Source organism: Brachyhypopomus gauderio, chromosome 2 (genome assembly GCF_052324685.1).
Source record: "Brachyhypopomus gauderio isolate BG-103 chromosome 2, BGAUD_0.2, whole genome shotgun sequence".
Taxonomy (NCBI): Eukaryota; Metazoa; Chordata; class Actinopteri; order Gymnotiformes; family Hypopomidae; genus Brachyhypopomus; species Brachyhypopomus gauderio.
Window position 1 is genome coordinate 17,346,976 of NC_135212.1, and position 13,440 is coordinate 17,360,415.

The window sequence follows — 13,440 nt, forward strand, 5'->3', positions numbered from 1 at the left end:
TTGAGGTTTCTTCATCTCAGCCTCAGGTGGTATTTCCTCACCACTGATGATGCCACTGGCTTGCTCTACTGGGGCCTGGACCCAGACACAAACATGTGACAACATCTGTTGTAAAAAGCGCTATGTAAATAAACTTCGCTTGTTTGCTTAATCAACAAATACCAGCTCTGTGTTGAATTCACTACATCCAAAATTCACAACATTTTGTCCCATGCTATATTTTTCTCTTTTCAGCACCCTTTGCTTTTTTGTATAGGCCTACCCTTCAGATCCGATCAATGTATTTTCCTCTATGATGAGTCTGGGAGTGGTGCCCCTGTAAGCTCTCGTGATACAGTAGATAAAGCAGGGTATACCACCAAGGTCTTGAGTTCGATCCCTGTGCAGCACATATGATGCCACAATAATAAATTCATGCAAGTCACTCTAGATATGAACATCAGCCAAATGCAAAATTCCAGCTCTGCCAGTGCTGAGGGGATACTGGATCCAAGCCCAGCTGAGGTGACTGGATTTATCAGACACAGCCAAACGAGCCCAGCTGAGGTGACAGGATTTAACAGACACAGCCAAACGAGCCCAGATGAGGTGACTGGATTTAACAGACCATGGCCAGATGTTTTTTCCTCCGAGAGCACTCTTCTCTGGGCTCAAGTACAGGGGCATCTTGCCAGGCTGCATCTATTAACACCAAAAACAGCTATGTGAGGTAAACAACAGAATCACATAAGTAATCCACAGCACTCATTGCGATCTTTAAAAATCGAGTCGGCCGTCATGTGAGCCTCTCAAGGAATCCTGGGAGATGCGGCAGGTCGAAGCCAAGAGGTGAAGAGGTTATTAATTCTTGCTAACAGCCCCACAAATAAAGGAGCCATTGACTCACATGTGAACAGGAGCAGCATACTCCCACAGTTCTCATCCAGCATGGGAGTGGGTGTGGTGTGTGTGTGTGTGTGTCTCTCTCTCAAGGGTACTGAGGCCCAATACAAACCTACCTATCCATCGGGCTACACAAAACCAGCCAGATGAGACTAGCTAGAGCAACACCAGCCAGACACCCAGACATACCGCAAAACATACTGAAATCAAAGCAACTTTGTACATTAGAGCCAGAACTATTTTAGGGAGACATGCTGCTGATTGTAAAGGAGCCATTTTGTTTTGGGTCAGATGTGCCACAACAGAAGAGAATCAGGACTCAGGACTTTATCAGCACACCTTAAATAGATTTTAAAGAACAGCCACAATTTCTGCTTTAGCACCTCCAAACACATCTCCTTTAGTGCTTGGAACATCAAGGTGCAGTTTATGCTATGGGCACCCATGTCATGTACATATATACTAAAAAAAACACTGCAAACCTCAGTAAACTGCGCATTACAATCTGCATATTTCTTCCTGTTTAGACCACTTTGAGTTGCCACCAGCTGCCAATGAAATCAACAGTAATAATTAAATATTTAAAATGTTATTACAATTCCTCTCTTGTAGCAGAAACCCACAGATACTGCTGCACTTTTCCACTGCTGAGTTGACCAACACTGTCCTGTTTCTGATCAGATATTCTGCCTTTGCTTTGTTGCCAGGTAGATGCTCTTATAGTTTATACTGTTGCTGGGAAGAGGAGCTGTATTTTGTAATATTAATACTGACTACATTCCAATAATTTTTTTACAGTCTCTGTCTGCTCTTGAGAACAGTTTTTCACCCTATTCTCTCTCTCTCTATCCATCTATCCGTGGGCTCGTTCTTGTGCGCTTGCATTTCACCGACACGTACGCAGAGCAGCAGGACAAACTTGCGGGTTTCACACAGCCACGGTGAAATGTGGTCGCATGTCGAGTATCATCGGCCTGTGGTGTGAACCCTGGAGTGCCCTTCTCGTCCCTGCACATTCCGCTTACAAAATAAGATGTTCTAGAGGACATCCGCACCTCGGACATGCTACCTCACACTCCTTCACCATCCTGACTCCAACCCTTACAGGTGACGCAAAGATAGTGTTTAGCATCATTACACAAACAACATTAAACGAGTTGTCTATTTAATGGGTTATAAATTGCGTCGACAGTAAGGAAACTAAACCATATATTGCTAAATTAGTAAGACACCGACAGCCATTTGTTAGTTTGTATCCGCAAACGATAATAACATTTGACTGGATTAGTGAACCCGAGCGCCATCTGAATGTGTTTGAATGTTCCGGACAGCGTTTAAGAGGCGTTTAACGGACCTGATGGAGCAGGTACCCACGATATGCACGAAATACACGAAATAACATCTATACTGATGGAGCAGGTACCCACATATCCACCAAACAACATCGACTTAACATAACAGCTTTGTACAAATAAAAGACGATTCGCTTCAAATGTTGGTCAGATTAAATATACGCAGTTGATTAACGTCCAGGTGTGTGCGCGCGAGAGTGGAGGGCGCTTCCCCCACACTACTGAAACTACGAGGTGTCATTTTACTCCAGTTTAACTACATTTACATGTATTTTATTTTAGTGTGAAGCTGTTACCGTGTGTTTACTATCCATAGTTTACACGGGTAAGAAATACATCAATCATGGGGTTCCAATTATTACAGTTATTACTATCACACTATCAAATGCCACTATCATGGCATTTAAATGATTTGTATTCTGTATTTCCACCGTATGTGGAAGGAAAACCGTGAGCGACCCTTACCGTGTGGCTTGAGTAGGTGGAGCAGGTGGTGTAGGCGCTCCTCACTACGCCGTGAAGCTGGAGTAGGTGATGTAGGTGGTGTAGGTGCTCCTCCCTGCTGTCCTTCAGTACGTCGTGTTTGTGTGGTAGGTGGAGTAGGTGGTGTAGGTGATGGAGGCGCTCCTCACTACGCCGTGGCAGGTCGCTCACGCTGTTATATTTTCACATGTGGTCCATCCCTCTTAGTTCTGATTGGTCTAGTCCTGCACTGCTGTGCACTCACAGGTACTTAATAACAAATTATGTCATTTCATCAGTGAAATTTCTTGGCTGCTTTGCTCATTTTAACTTTGGCCATTTTATTTTGACAGCAACCATGCGCGTCTATATAAACCGTTAAACGGATAAGAGAAAGATGACAATGTAGAAACGGTGATTTGTTAAGCTGGGCATCAATCATGTAGCTCGCTCGCCAATCAAAAGCTGATCTGGGAATTGTAGTCTTTTCTTAACACGCAGCGCACGTTCTCCACTGCCAAAAAGACTACAATCCGGCGCGCCCTCGCCGCGCGTTCACGGCCCGTCGCCTGATTGGTCAGGCAGAACACTTCCGCCTTTATCCAGACGGCGAATATTCGAAGTTGAGGAGATAATCGCCAGAATCAGGAGATTCGACCACCTCCCCACACACAGCAGGTACGAGATGTTCGCTTTAATCTTCTAGTTAGCGAGATGGGCTGTTTACTAATGTAGTAAATAACAGTTCTGACATGATGGCTTTACTGTAGATTTGCTAACCACACGTTTGTATTAGCTAGCTTAGTGCTGCTACTTCATAATAACACAGATTTCACTATAACAATATAAGAAATGTCAGAGGTAGATATTAAATCCGTAGCGCCACAGAAACAGCCGGGTTCAGTTATGCTAACGTGGCTAACTTCATTCAATACTGAACTACAACGTTAAATAAATGAAAGGCCAGCTAGGCTAGCTGACAGGCGCCGGCCTACACCAGGAACGAGCGGACCAACTTCTCCGTTTGGCGGTGGTGCATGACCAAATGAAGATAACTGGAACTGTCGATGAAATCTGAGAAATACAATGATATTCTGTTTCTGTGGTTTAAATGAATGTTGAAAAAGATAGTAAACTAATGGTTTATTTGCTAGAACGGTCGTGAATCAATGACTGCTAACGAACAACTAGCTCGCATCACCCTGAACAACTACACCACTAGCTACACCAGTGTCTCTAGTTATGTAGTTATGTCACCACCACCCTGATCTTATACCAGCTACACCAGTGTCTCTAGTTATGTAGTTATTTCACCACCACTCTGATCTTATACCAACTACTGGTTTCTCTCTAGTTATGTAGTTATGTCACCATCACCCTGATCTTATACCAGCTACATCAGTGTCTCTCTAGTTATGTAATTATATCCCCATCACTCTGATCTTATACCAGCTACACCAGTGTCTCTCTAGTTATGTAGATATGTCACCATGTCTAGTTATGTCGCTAGTTATGTCTAATTTATAATGACTAGTGTACTATGCTAGCTAGTTTTCTAGCTGCCGCTAGGTAGCCAGCTCGGGCAGAATAACTTTCAGCATAGATGCGGATGAACTACTGAGCAGTGGCGGATTATTAGTCAGTCAGTATATCAACATTAAGTAAAGAAAAGATAAACATTCAAAATGTAACTATTTAGCCAGCGATGTTAGCGAATTTATACTTTTTATATGATCTGCTAATCTAGTTCCGAAACAGTCCTGAGTAGGGCTGCTACAAACGATAATTTTTATAGTCGACTAATCGGATCATATGTTAATTGGATATAAAACATACAGCTTATCGCACTAGAATGCAGCTGCTATTATATAACCATCATTAGATTTAATCTATATTCTAACTAAAAATAAAAACTATTCATATCATAATTCATTAAACCTTTAATGAATTATGCAGCTTGTTGCAACAAACAATTATTAGGATTAGGCACTGGCTTAAACAACACAAAAATAAATACATTAAAGAAGTAAATTATTATTTTTTTATGTTTTTCTTTCTTTCATATGTCTCTGGCATCAAACTTAGCTACATTTAAATCAAATTAGGTAGGTACCTGAAACTAAGGAATTATTCACAAAAATAAAGTTTTGGTCTCACTGATGTTACAGAAAACACATGAATGCGTGCTAAGGCTAATGAAACAAATCGCCATCGCTAATGTTAAGTTTTACAGCTATCAAGATGAATAAGTACTAACTTAATGCTCTGTTTATGCTAATTTTAGCAGCTAACTAGTAATTTAGATTACAGAGATGATGGTCCCTCTTCATCAGTGACGCAATCAGCCACAACATGCTTCAGGAGCTCGTACATTGCGGTTGTGCTGCTGTGAAAGGAAAGGTCTGCCTTACAGATATTGCATTGCATGCATTTCTCTTTCATTTTCTTAAAGTGTTCCCACACTTTTGAGATCCGTACCTGGGTGGCCACGATACCAGAGCCTGTCTGTATAACGTCCTGGGATGTTGTCCACTGCCTATCCCAGTTTCCACTACTGCGCATGTGCGTCAGTGGAAACTGCAGCAACAGTTTGGAGAGAGTAAAAAAATTTACTATTAAATTAGTCGTCGACTATTTTAATAGTTGACATAATTGTGACTAGTCAACTAAACATGACAGCCCTAGTTCTGAGCAGCCCAAATTGATCATAGAATTAGACTGAATAGATCTGTTTTTATGGCTCGGTCACATTGTCACCGATACCCGATCTAGAATTTTTTCCATTATCTGAGCCGATACAGATATTAATATCGTAATCTGTGCATCCCTAATGCGAATGCAGGTACTTTTGCATGAATAACTAAGGGATTCTGTGCGTCAGAAGACGTCTTTATAGCATTAGGGCCTCATGCCATGTCATTATAAATTAGTAATTTATAATTCATATGGGTTATGAAATGCCGAGAGGATGTAAAATGATATTTAATGGCTTGCCATGCAAGAAACCACTTAAACAATGTGGTCATTTTATTTTTGTTTGTTTATTCATTTTTTGATTGTATGAAATGGCCAGATGACTAATGAAATGTCTTTCATGTGATTGAAACGTCAATTTCACAGTTTTCTCCCTAATTTTGGAACCTCGTCCTGTTGATAGCTTCTGCATGACTGCCACGAGATTAGGCTAGCCATTAAAATTTCTGATTTGCATGAGGTTTTACATTTAATTTGTGGACAGCTCAGGTTAAAGGTACCTTCCTGTCAGAAAGGTTATTGCTAACTTTAAGGTGTTCGTTCTTGATTGCTATAGGAACTCTTCAGGGAGCAGGTTTTGGCTGGCCTTTGTGAGGAAAATGAGTCATGATGGTGTGTGCACTGTAGAAGAACTGTAAACAATGTTACTTTAAAAAATCTGTCTGAAGGGATACCAAGTCCAATCTCTCAAGGTGTGTCTGAAGATGTCAGGGGAATGTCAGTGAATGTCAGCCTGATAAGACTAGATGACATTCCACTGAGTGCAAAGGCCTTCAGATTGCTCTGGATTGTTAGATTCTGCCTGTGGGTCTAAAATTGTGACTCACTGTCCAAAGTCCTGTTGAAATAGCAATGACTAATGCTAAAGAGAAGTTTTAATGGATAGTAAAATTCCTTATACTAAGTGTGTCCAATATAGGTTGACCTGTTACTAACAGTGACTCACTCAGCGTTTTGTTTGTAGCAGAAAGAAATTGTTTAGATATTCTGAGCTAGCTTTAGCATAGCATGCTAGGTCATCTGTCCTCAAGATAAATGGAAGTGTTGATGGCTTTGACTCTTGGTGCCCATGAAAAAGGCATCTTAACACAGGGAAAGATGTAGGTAGCCACTCGCACTTGAAGAACGCTAATCTTGCAGGACGCCCTTTGTTTTGGTCCACCTCCCAGAACGATGCGGCTGTGTCTGAGGAGGCTTATTTCTCGTGCTAATATACCCACTCCGAATACTGCGTGAGAACGACGGTCATCTGAGCGGTGCGCCTGCGATCTCCGCTAATCTGCCTCCACTGTTCTGCTTTGCTGCAGGCTTCACCTGAGCTCCAGACTGAGTGTGCTCGGGAGTGGATGAAGCTCCGCCCACCCTCTCAGCACCACGCCAGCGATGACAATGGAAGAGATTAAGGATGACGCGGAAACGGCCTCGATGGTTTCCATGACACTCTATGCCGTAATGTACCCAGTCTTTAGCGAGGTGCGTTTACTGTGACTGTGCACCCTCAGAGACGCCGTTTCACAAAGAGGTTCTGAACCAGATCTTCTCCCTCCCTCTAGTGTTCATGTGTTCATACAAGGCTGTAAGTGAGAGGCCTGCAAATTCTACTTCAGACATTTCAATTGTTTTTTGTATGCATGAACAGGTTTTTCTCTGTCAGAAAGCCACTTATGACCTGAGGTTCTTCTCCAGAGCCCTGACCTGTGGTGTGGAGGGCTGAGCTGTCAGGCCCATCCTGTCCCATGCGATCATACAAAAACACCTGAGCATTTAAGCATAAACATGGAATATTAATGGTTAGACATAATCTTGAAATACCGAATGCCATTCTGAGTGGCTTTGAGACCGACTGTGTTTAGAAGCTTGTCAGGTTGGCGGCCCATCCCGTTGACCAGCACCTGCAGCAGTTTTTCTGGAAGGCTCAGGCAGCAAATTATTTTGAGCCGATTCAGTGACACGAATCTGAGAGAGCTGCAGATATAACCTCACCCAGTGACACAAGTCTGAGAGAGCTGCAGATATAACCTCACCCAGTGACACGAGTCTGAGAGAGCTGCAGATATAACCTCACCCAGTGACACGAGTCTGAGAGAGCTGCAGATATAACCTCACCCAGTGACACGAGTCTGAGAGAGCTGCAGATATAACCTCACCCAGTGACACGAGTCTGAGAGAGCTGCAGATATAACCTCACCCAGTGACACGAGTCTGAGAGAGCTGCACATATAACCTCACCCTGTGACACGAGTCTGAGAGAGCTGCAGATATAACCTCACCCAGTGGCACTGGCTTAGTCAGGTGTCTACATTTGCTTTGATTAGCACCACTGAAATTATTCAAATCTAAAAGTTTCCATAACTAGGTACTGGCCATAGAGTTGTACCCAGCCTTATGGTAGCTTTTCATAAAGCCGCTACTTTGAAGCTCGAATACTAGTACCATACAAAGATTACAGACTGTAATCTCCCCTCTCTGCGGTACTCAGTACCAAACATGTCTCACGAGCAGCCATGCGACGAAGGCTGAGGGACACGCAAGCTGCTGTTGTCTTCTCGCCCTCTTCCTGGATGAATTCATTCTCGTGTCTGCTCAGTTCCTGTGTGTAATAATGTACCACACAGAGAGCATCCTCACAGTGTGTGTGTGTGTGTACAATAATGTACACAGAGAGAAGCATCCTCACAGTGTGTGTGTACAATAATGTGCACAGAGAGAAGCATCCACAGTCTGTGTGTGTATAATAATGTACACAGAGAAGCATCCTCATTGTGTGTGTGTGTGTGTGTAATGTACACAGACAGAGAAGGATCCTCACAGTGTGTGTGTGTTTGTGTGTGTGTGTGTAATAATGTACACAGAGAGAGAAGCATCCTCACAGTGTGTGTGTGTGTGTTTCTGCAGTTGGAAAGCGTCAACCTCTCCGCAGCACAGACCCTACGGGCGGCTTTCGTAAAGGTAAGATGTGGGCGTGACCTTTCTCAGCCCGGCCCCTCGTGGCTCAGGCTGGACACCCACCATGTCCGCCTTTAGACAAGCGTGGTCTTGCCTTGATATGGTTTTATGGTTAAGCTCATGTTTAGCAAACTGAAGCCTACCCAGTCTCATCTCTCTCCGAGAGACTTGGAAATATTTTCTGTTGATTTCACTTCTTTTAATTCTAATTTAATTGATGTTGGGTCCTGCAAAAAAAATCTGGGTGGTAAAAAGATGTTAAATATTAAGTATTAGTACTAATATCACCCAATTTGCTCCAGTCATTTCCTTTCAGTCCTAGTCTGTCCCTTATCACTCAGTGTAATTATCACTGACCTAAAGAGACAGTAATGCATCCAGTTCCCTAAGCTCTTCTCTAATTAATCATAAGATGAATAACATTTGCAGTGCCTGTTATTGGAGTAATCAGTGTAAAATACTGAAGGAGCAGTCCTATCCTTCAGAAATACATCTCTAGCCTCTCTGTAGGGTAGAGAACTCAATGTACTTCTTCCTGTTCTACAAGCAGCTTGTGAATCTTTGCACTGTAGGACACTGTGTGACAAATGGAACATGACCCACTGTGCACTACACACGGTGTAAACAAGCAACCAAAAATGGCACAATAAGGCAATATATGGAAGCTTGTTTTAGCCCAAAAGATCAGACCTGCCCCGAATACCGTACCGTCTGATGTGTGTGTGTGTGCTCGGACTGGTATTACTTCAGCGCGTCCTCCATCAGCCAAGCGATGTTTCTCCACTCTCCCCAGGCAGAGAAGGAGAACCCGGGACTCACCCAGGAGATCATTATGAAGATCTTGGAGAAAAAGAGTGTGGAGGTTAACTTCACAGAGTCCTTGTTACGCATGGCCGCGGACGACGTCGAAGGTGTGTGTACTGAATGTTTATGGTTTTATGTGCGTCAATGTCTGGCCCGCAAGTGCAGCTTTTGGTGCCTAGGTGGAGCTGTTTCCCAACAAATAGAAATCTTTTTTTTTTTTTTTTTTTGCTAATAGTTTTTTCCACCTCATAATTTCATTTCCTCCTCACTGTGAGCAGTTTTGTGACATCTTCAGATTTATGCTGCTAATGTATTCATGGGCACACGAAAAGAGTCCAAGCAATGGCTTGTGTTTGCATTTAAAATGTACCTCCATCATTAAGCCAGGCCCGTTTTCATACCTTAATCCCATATTTGCTCTCTCAACTGTAATCCTTTATCGGGGGGGCGGGGTTGACTGAGAGGGAGAGCAGTCTGCTATAACGATAAGCTGATGGCAATTATAGTTGTGTAGTGGATCTAGTCTTAAGAGCTGTGTGTGTGTGTGTGTGTGTGTGTGTGTGTGTGTGTTAACCCAGGTTGGGTGTGGATCAAGGGTTGAACTTATTGTTTTGTGTAAAAGTATGATGTGCATGATGATAATAACAATGACTGTTCTGTGGGCGGGGTTATGTGTCTGCAGAATACATGATTGACAGACCAGAACGAGAGTTTCACGAGCTGAATGAAAGAGCCCGGGCGCTGAAACAGATCCTCAGCAAAATCCCAGACGAGATCAATGACCGAGTTCGCTTCCTGCAGACTATCAAGTGAGGACACACACACACACACACACACACAGGCACACAGTGGGAGCTTCATTTTCACAACCATTTTTTTCCCTGCCTCTGCCATTCTTGGTATTTAGAATATTTCAGTATTCACTTGTCTATAATTTGTTGAGAAAAACATCAACCGATGAACACTGAGCATCCACTTGGTGACCGCATCCTTCACTGGTCCTGAGGCTGGGCTGGAGTATCCAGGGTCCAGCATGCTGTTGGAGCAGCAGGGCGTGTGTCTGCGTTAGAGTTTGTGAAGGACATGATGCAGAAACTCCATCTAACTGCTTGCTCTATATTACCACCCACAGAGATATAGCCAGTGCCATCAAAGAACTGCTGGATACAGTCAACAATGTCTTCAAGAAGTACCAGTATCAGAATAGAAGGGTGAGACTCCCTCACACAACGGGGACGACGACACCCGTTCTTTAGTAACTGTGCACCTCGTGCCTGGTCTGATCTGGTCTTTAAGAGCGGTCACTCTGTGCTTTACAGGCCCTGGAGCATCAGAAGAAAGAGTTTGTGAAATACTCCAAGAGCTTCAGCGACACTCTGAAAACATACTTCAAAGACGGAAAGTAAGCAGCTGCCCGGGGCGGCAGTGTCTCCCCTCCTGCGTGGGGGGGGGCAGCTTGTCTCCTCCTGTGTGTTTCAGGACAGGTCTAATCGCTTTATTATTTGATATGGATTCCTAAGGTGACTTCTGACCGCAGCGATATTGTGTGAGATGTTTTGATCAAAGCATGACATATGTACTGATACAATGCAGAACTGCAGATGAATGAATTGTACATTGTTGCGGGAGCTATAAGTCATCTGGAAAAAGTTTTCATTAATATTCTCTCTCTCTTTCTCTCAGGGCAATAAACGTGTTCATCAGTGCCAACCGCCTCATCCATCAAACCAACCTGATCCTTCAGACCTTCAAAACAGTTGCATAGAAGACTGTCATTGCCCCCCCCCCAAACATTCTTTTCTTGCTATAATATATCCTTTATATGAACATGTACAAACTTCAGACTGTGTAATTTATCAGGCTTGAGTTATGGGGCGAACTCTTCAGGCTGGATCCTCGCCTTTCCTGTTTTCCCACCATTTTCCTCTTCTAGCCGGGATAAGAGCCTGGCTGTTCATGCCATTTAATTTCTGACTACCTGAATCCTGCTGTTCCTGAAGAGCCTCTCCGCTCCTCTCTGAGTGCCCCCCCGTCCCTCCATTGCCGCTCTCTGTGTGTCTGCTTGGCTGAGGATGAGGAGACAACAGCAGACCCGCTCTCTGTAAATACTGGACTGTTCCTGACCCGTCTGACGTTCTGAGAGGACAGATGGGAGTTGTATATTTAATAAATATTTGGTAGCAGAAATATTCAAATAAACACGCTGCAGATGATAGAAAAGCTTCAGTGGAATGTGTTTCTTGTTTGTTATATTTTTCTTATATACACTGTATTGCCAAAAGTCTTTGCTCACCCATCCAAATGATCAGAATCAGGTGGCCGCAGGTGTATAAAATTAAGCACCTGGGCAAGCAGATTGTTTTTACAAACATTTGTGAAAGAAAGGGTCAATCTCAGGAGCTCAGTGATGGTCAACTGTCAGCTGCATTATAAGAAAATGGAAGTTTTGGGAATGACAACAACTCTGCTACGAAGTGGTAGGCCATGTAAACTGACGGAGTGGGGTCAGCAGATGCTGAAGTGTGTAGTGTGAAGAGGTCGCCAACTTTCTGCAGAGTCAATAACTACAGACATCCAAACTTCATGTGGTCTTCAGATTAGATCAAGAACAGTGCACAGAGAGCTTCATGGAATGAGCAGCTGCATCCAAGCCATCACCAAGTGCAATGCAAAGTGTCAGATGCAGTGGTCTAAAGCATGCTGCTACTGGACTCTAGAGCACTGGAGGTGTGTTCTCTGGAGTGAAGAATCGCACTTCTCCATCTGGCAATCTGATGTACGAGTCTGGGTTTGGTGGTTGCCAGGAGAATGGTACTTGTCTGACTGCACTGTGCCAAGTGTAAAGTTTGGTGGAGGGGGAATATGGTGTAGGGTTGATTTTTAGGAGCTGTGCTTGGCCCCTTTCCAGTGAAAGGAACTCTGAATGCTTCAACATACCAAGACATTGTAGACAAGTCCATGCTGCCAACTTTGTGGGAACAGTTTGGAGCTGGCCCCTTCCTCTTCCAACATGATTGCATCAGTGCACAAAGCAAGGTCCATAAAGACATGGATGGCAGAGTCTGGAGTGGATGAACTTGACTGGCCTGCACAGAGTCCTGACCTCAACCCGATAGAACACCTTTGGGATGAATTAGAGCGGAGACTGAGAGCCAGGCCTTCTCGTCTAACATCAGTATGCGGTTCTGGAAGAATGGTCAAAAATCTCCAGAAGCACCCTCCTAAACCTTGTGGACGGCCTTCCCAGAAGAGTTGAAGCTGTTCTAGCTGCAAAGGGGTGGACCAACATCATACTGAACTCTATGGATTAAGAATGGGATGTCACTTAAGCTCATATGTGAGTCAAGGAAGGTGTGCGAATACTTTTTGCAATATAGTGTATATATGTTCTCTTATATTTTAATGTTTTAACATTTGCTTGCTATTCCCACTATGGGCTGCATGTCCATGTATTTCATTTATTTTTAGACAGTTTCAGTATCTGCTGTCTCCCACCTACTGGCTAGGTGTATTAGCAAGGCCTTCTACACACAAACACACTGTAGTAAACATGAAGCTAGCTGCATCTGTTCGCACGGAGCCACAGGGAAGGTGAATGGGCTTCGAGGGGACTGCTAACTCCGCACTGCGAGCACGCTGTCAGACAACTGCTGTTATGCTGGATAGAAAGAGAAAACTGTACCAACTCTCCCGCCTCCTGCATCCAGCCGACTGTGCAGTTGTTTACACTGTGTGGGGTTTTTCCCCCAACAAACAAACCGTCTGTTTCGAAAGGGATGTTATTTAAATGGCAGTGACCTGATTTCAGAGGCCTGTCTCCATTAGAAGATGATTCAGTCAGCTAATTCAGATCTGTGAGTGTTTCCCTCCCAAACTGCTGCTAGACGTCCAAATTGGTGACGGCTTAACCCTTCAGTCCACAGTCTGCTACTGTGCCTTACTCCAACAGGGCTGGGCGAATTTCACGTCTGCTCATGAACGTGAGATGTGATCAAACTGGTTAGACCAATAGTGACAGTAATAGGAAATATTTTTTTTATTGGTCTCAATGGGAAAATAGTGTGCACGCTTAACATTTAAAAGATCTTTATTTTTCCATCTCCTTAATGTTGCTGTTATTGAGATGTGTGACAATGAGTCCTTCGGTCACCAGTTCCCAGGGCGATGGCTTTGTTGTGGTGTGGCTGAAACAGAAGAAAGCCCGTCCTGAACCTCCGTGGCTCAGAGCCCTCGACAACAA

General features: G+C 43.7%; 2 protein-coding genes across 5 annotated transcripts in view; one reads left to right on the forward strand and one right to left on the reverse strand.

Moving 5' to 3' along the window:
* Positions 1–3,030, reverse strand: part of serpini1 (serpin peptidase inhibitor, clade I (neuroserpin), member 1) — a 31,633-nt gene extending 28,603 nt beyond the window's left edge. For 3 of the 4 annotated variants that reach the window (XM_076989219.1, XM_076989202.1, XM_076989212.1), the window contains exon 1: positions 2,700–3,030. The gene's annotated coding sequence lies outside the window, so the exon portion shown is untranslated. The remainder of the gene's footprint in view (positions 1–2,699) is intronic. The other variant, XM_076989193.1, reaches the window with a different exon arrangement.
* A 194-nt stretch (positions 3,031–3,224) lies between these two features.
* Positions 3,225–11,426, forward strand: pdcd10a (programmed cell death 10a). Its single transcript, XM_076989228.1, has 8 exons — positions 3,225–3,374; positions 6,758–6,923; positions 8,346–8,399; positions 9,190–9,307; positions 9,883–10,009; positions 10,333–10,411; positions 10,520–10,602; positions 10,884–11,426. The coding sequence occupies exons 2-8, from the start codon at positions 6,834–6,836 to the stop codon at positions 10,963–10,965; spliced, it is 633 nt and encodes a 210-aa protein (XP_076845343.1). The 5' UTR covers positions 3,225–3,374; positions 6,758–6,833; the 3' UTR covers positions 10,966–11,426.
* Positions 11,427–13,440: the final 2,014 nt, after the last annotated feature.

What these genes read in the sequence shown, in the direction of transcription:
- pdcd10a (XM_076989228.1), top strand. Translation starts at nt 6,834, where the DNA reads ATGACAATGGAAGAGATTAAGGATGACGCGGAAACGGCCTCGATGGTT. An exon ending in TACGGGCGGCTTTCGTAAAG is followed by an intron (nt 8,400 to 9,189) that starts GTAAGATGTGGG and finishes CACTCTCCCCAG; the next exon opens with GCAGAGAAGGAGAACCCGGG. An exon ending in ACCAGTATCAGAATAGAAGG is followed by an intron (nt 10,412 to 10,519) that starts GTGAGACTCCCT and finishes TGTGCTTTACAG; the next exon opens with GCCCTGGAGCATCAGAAGAA.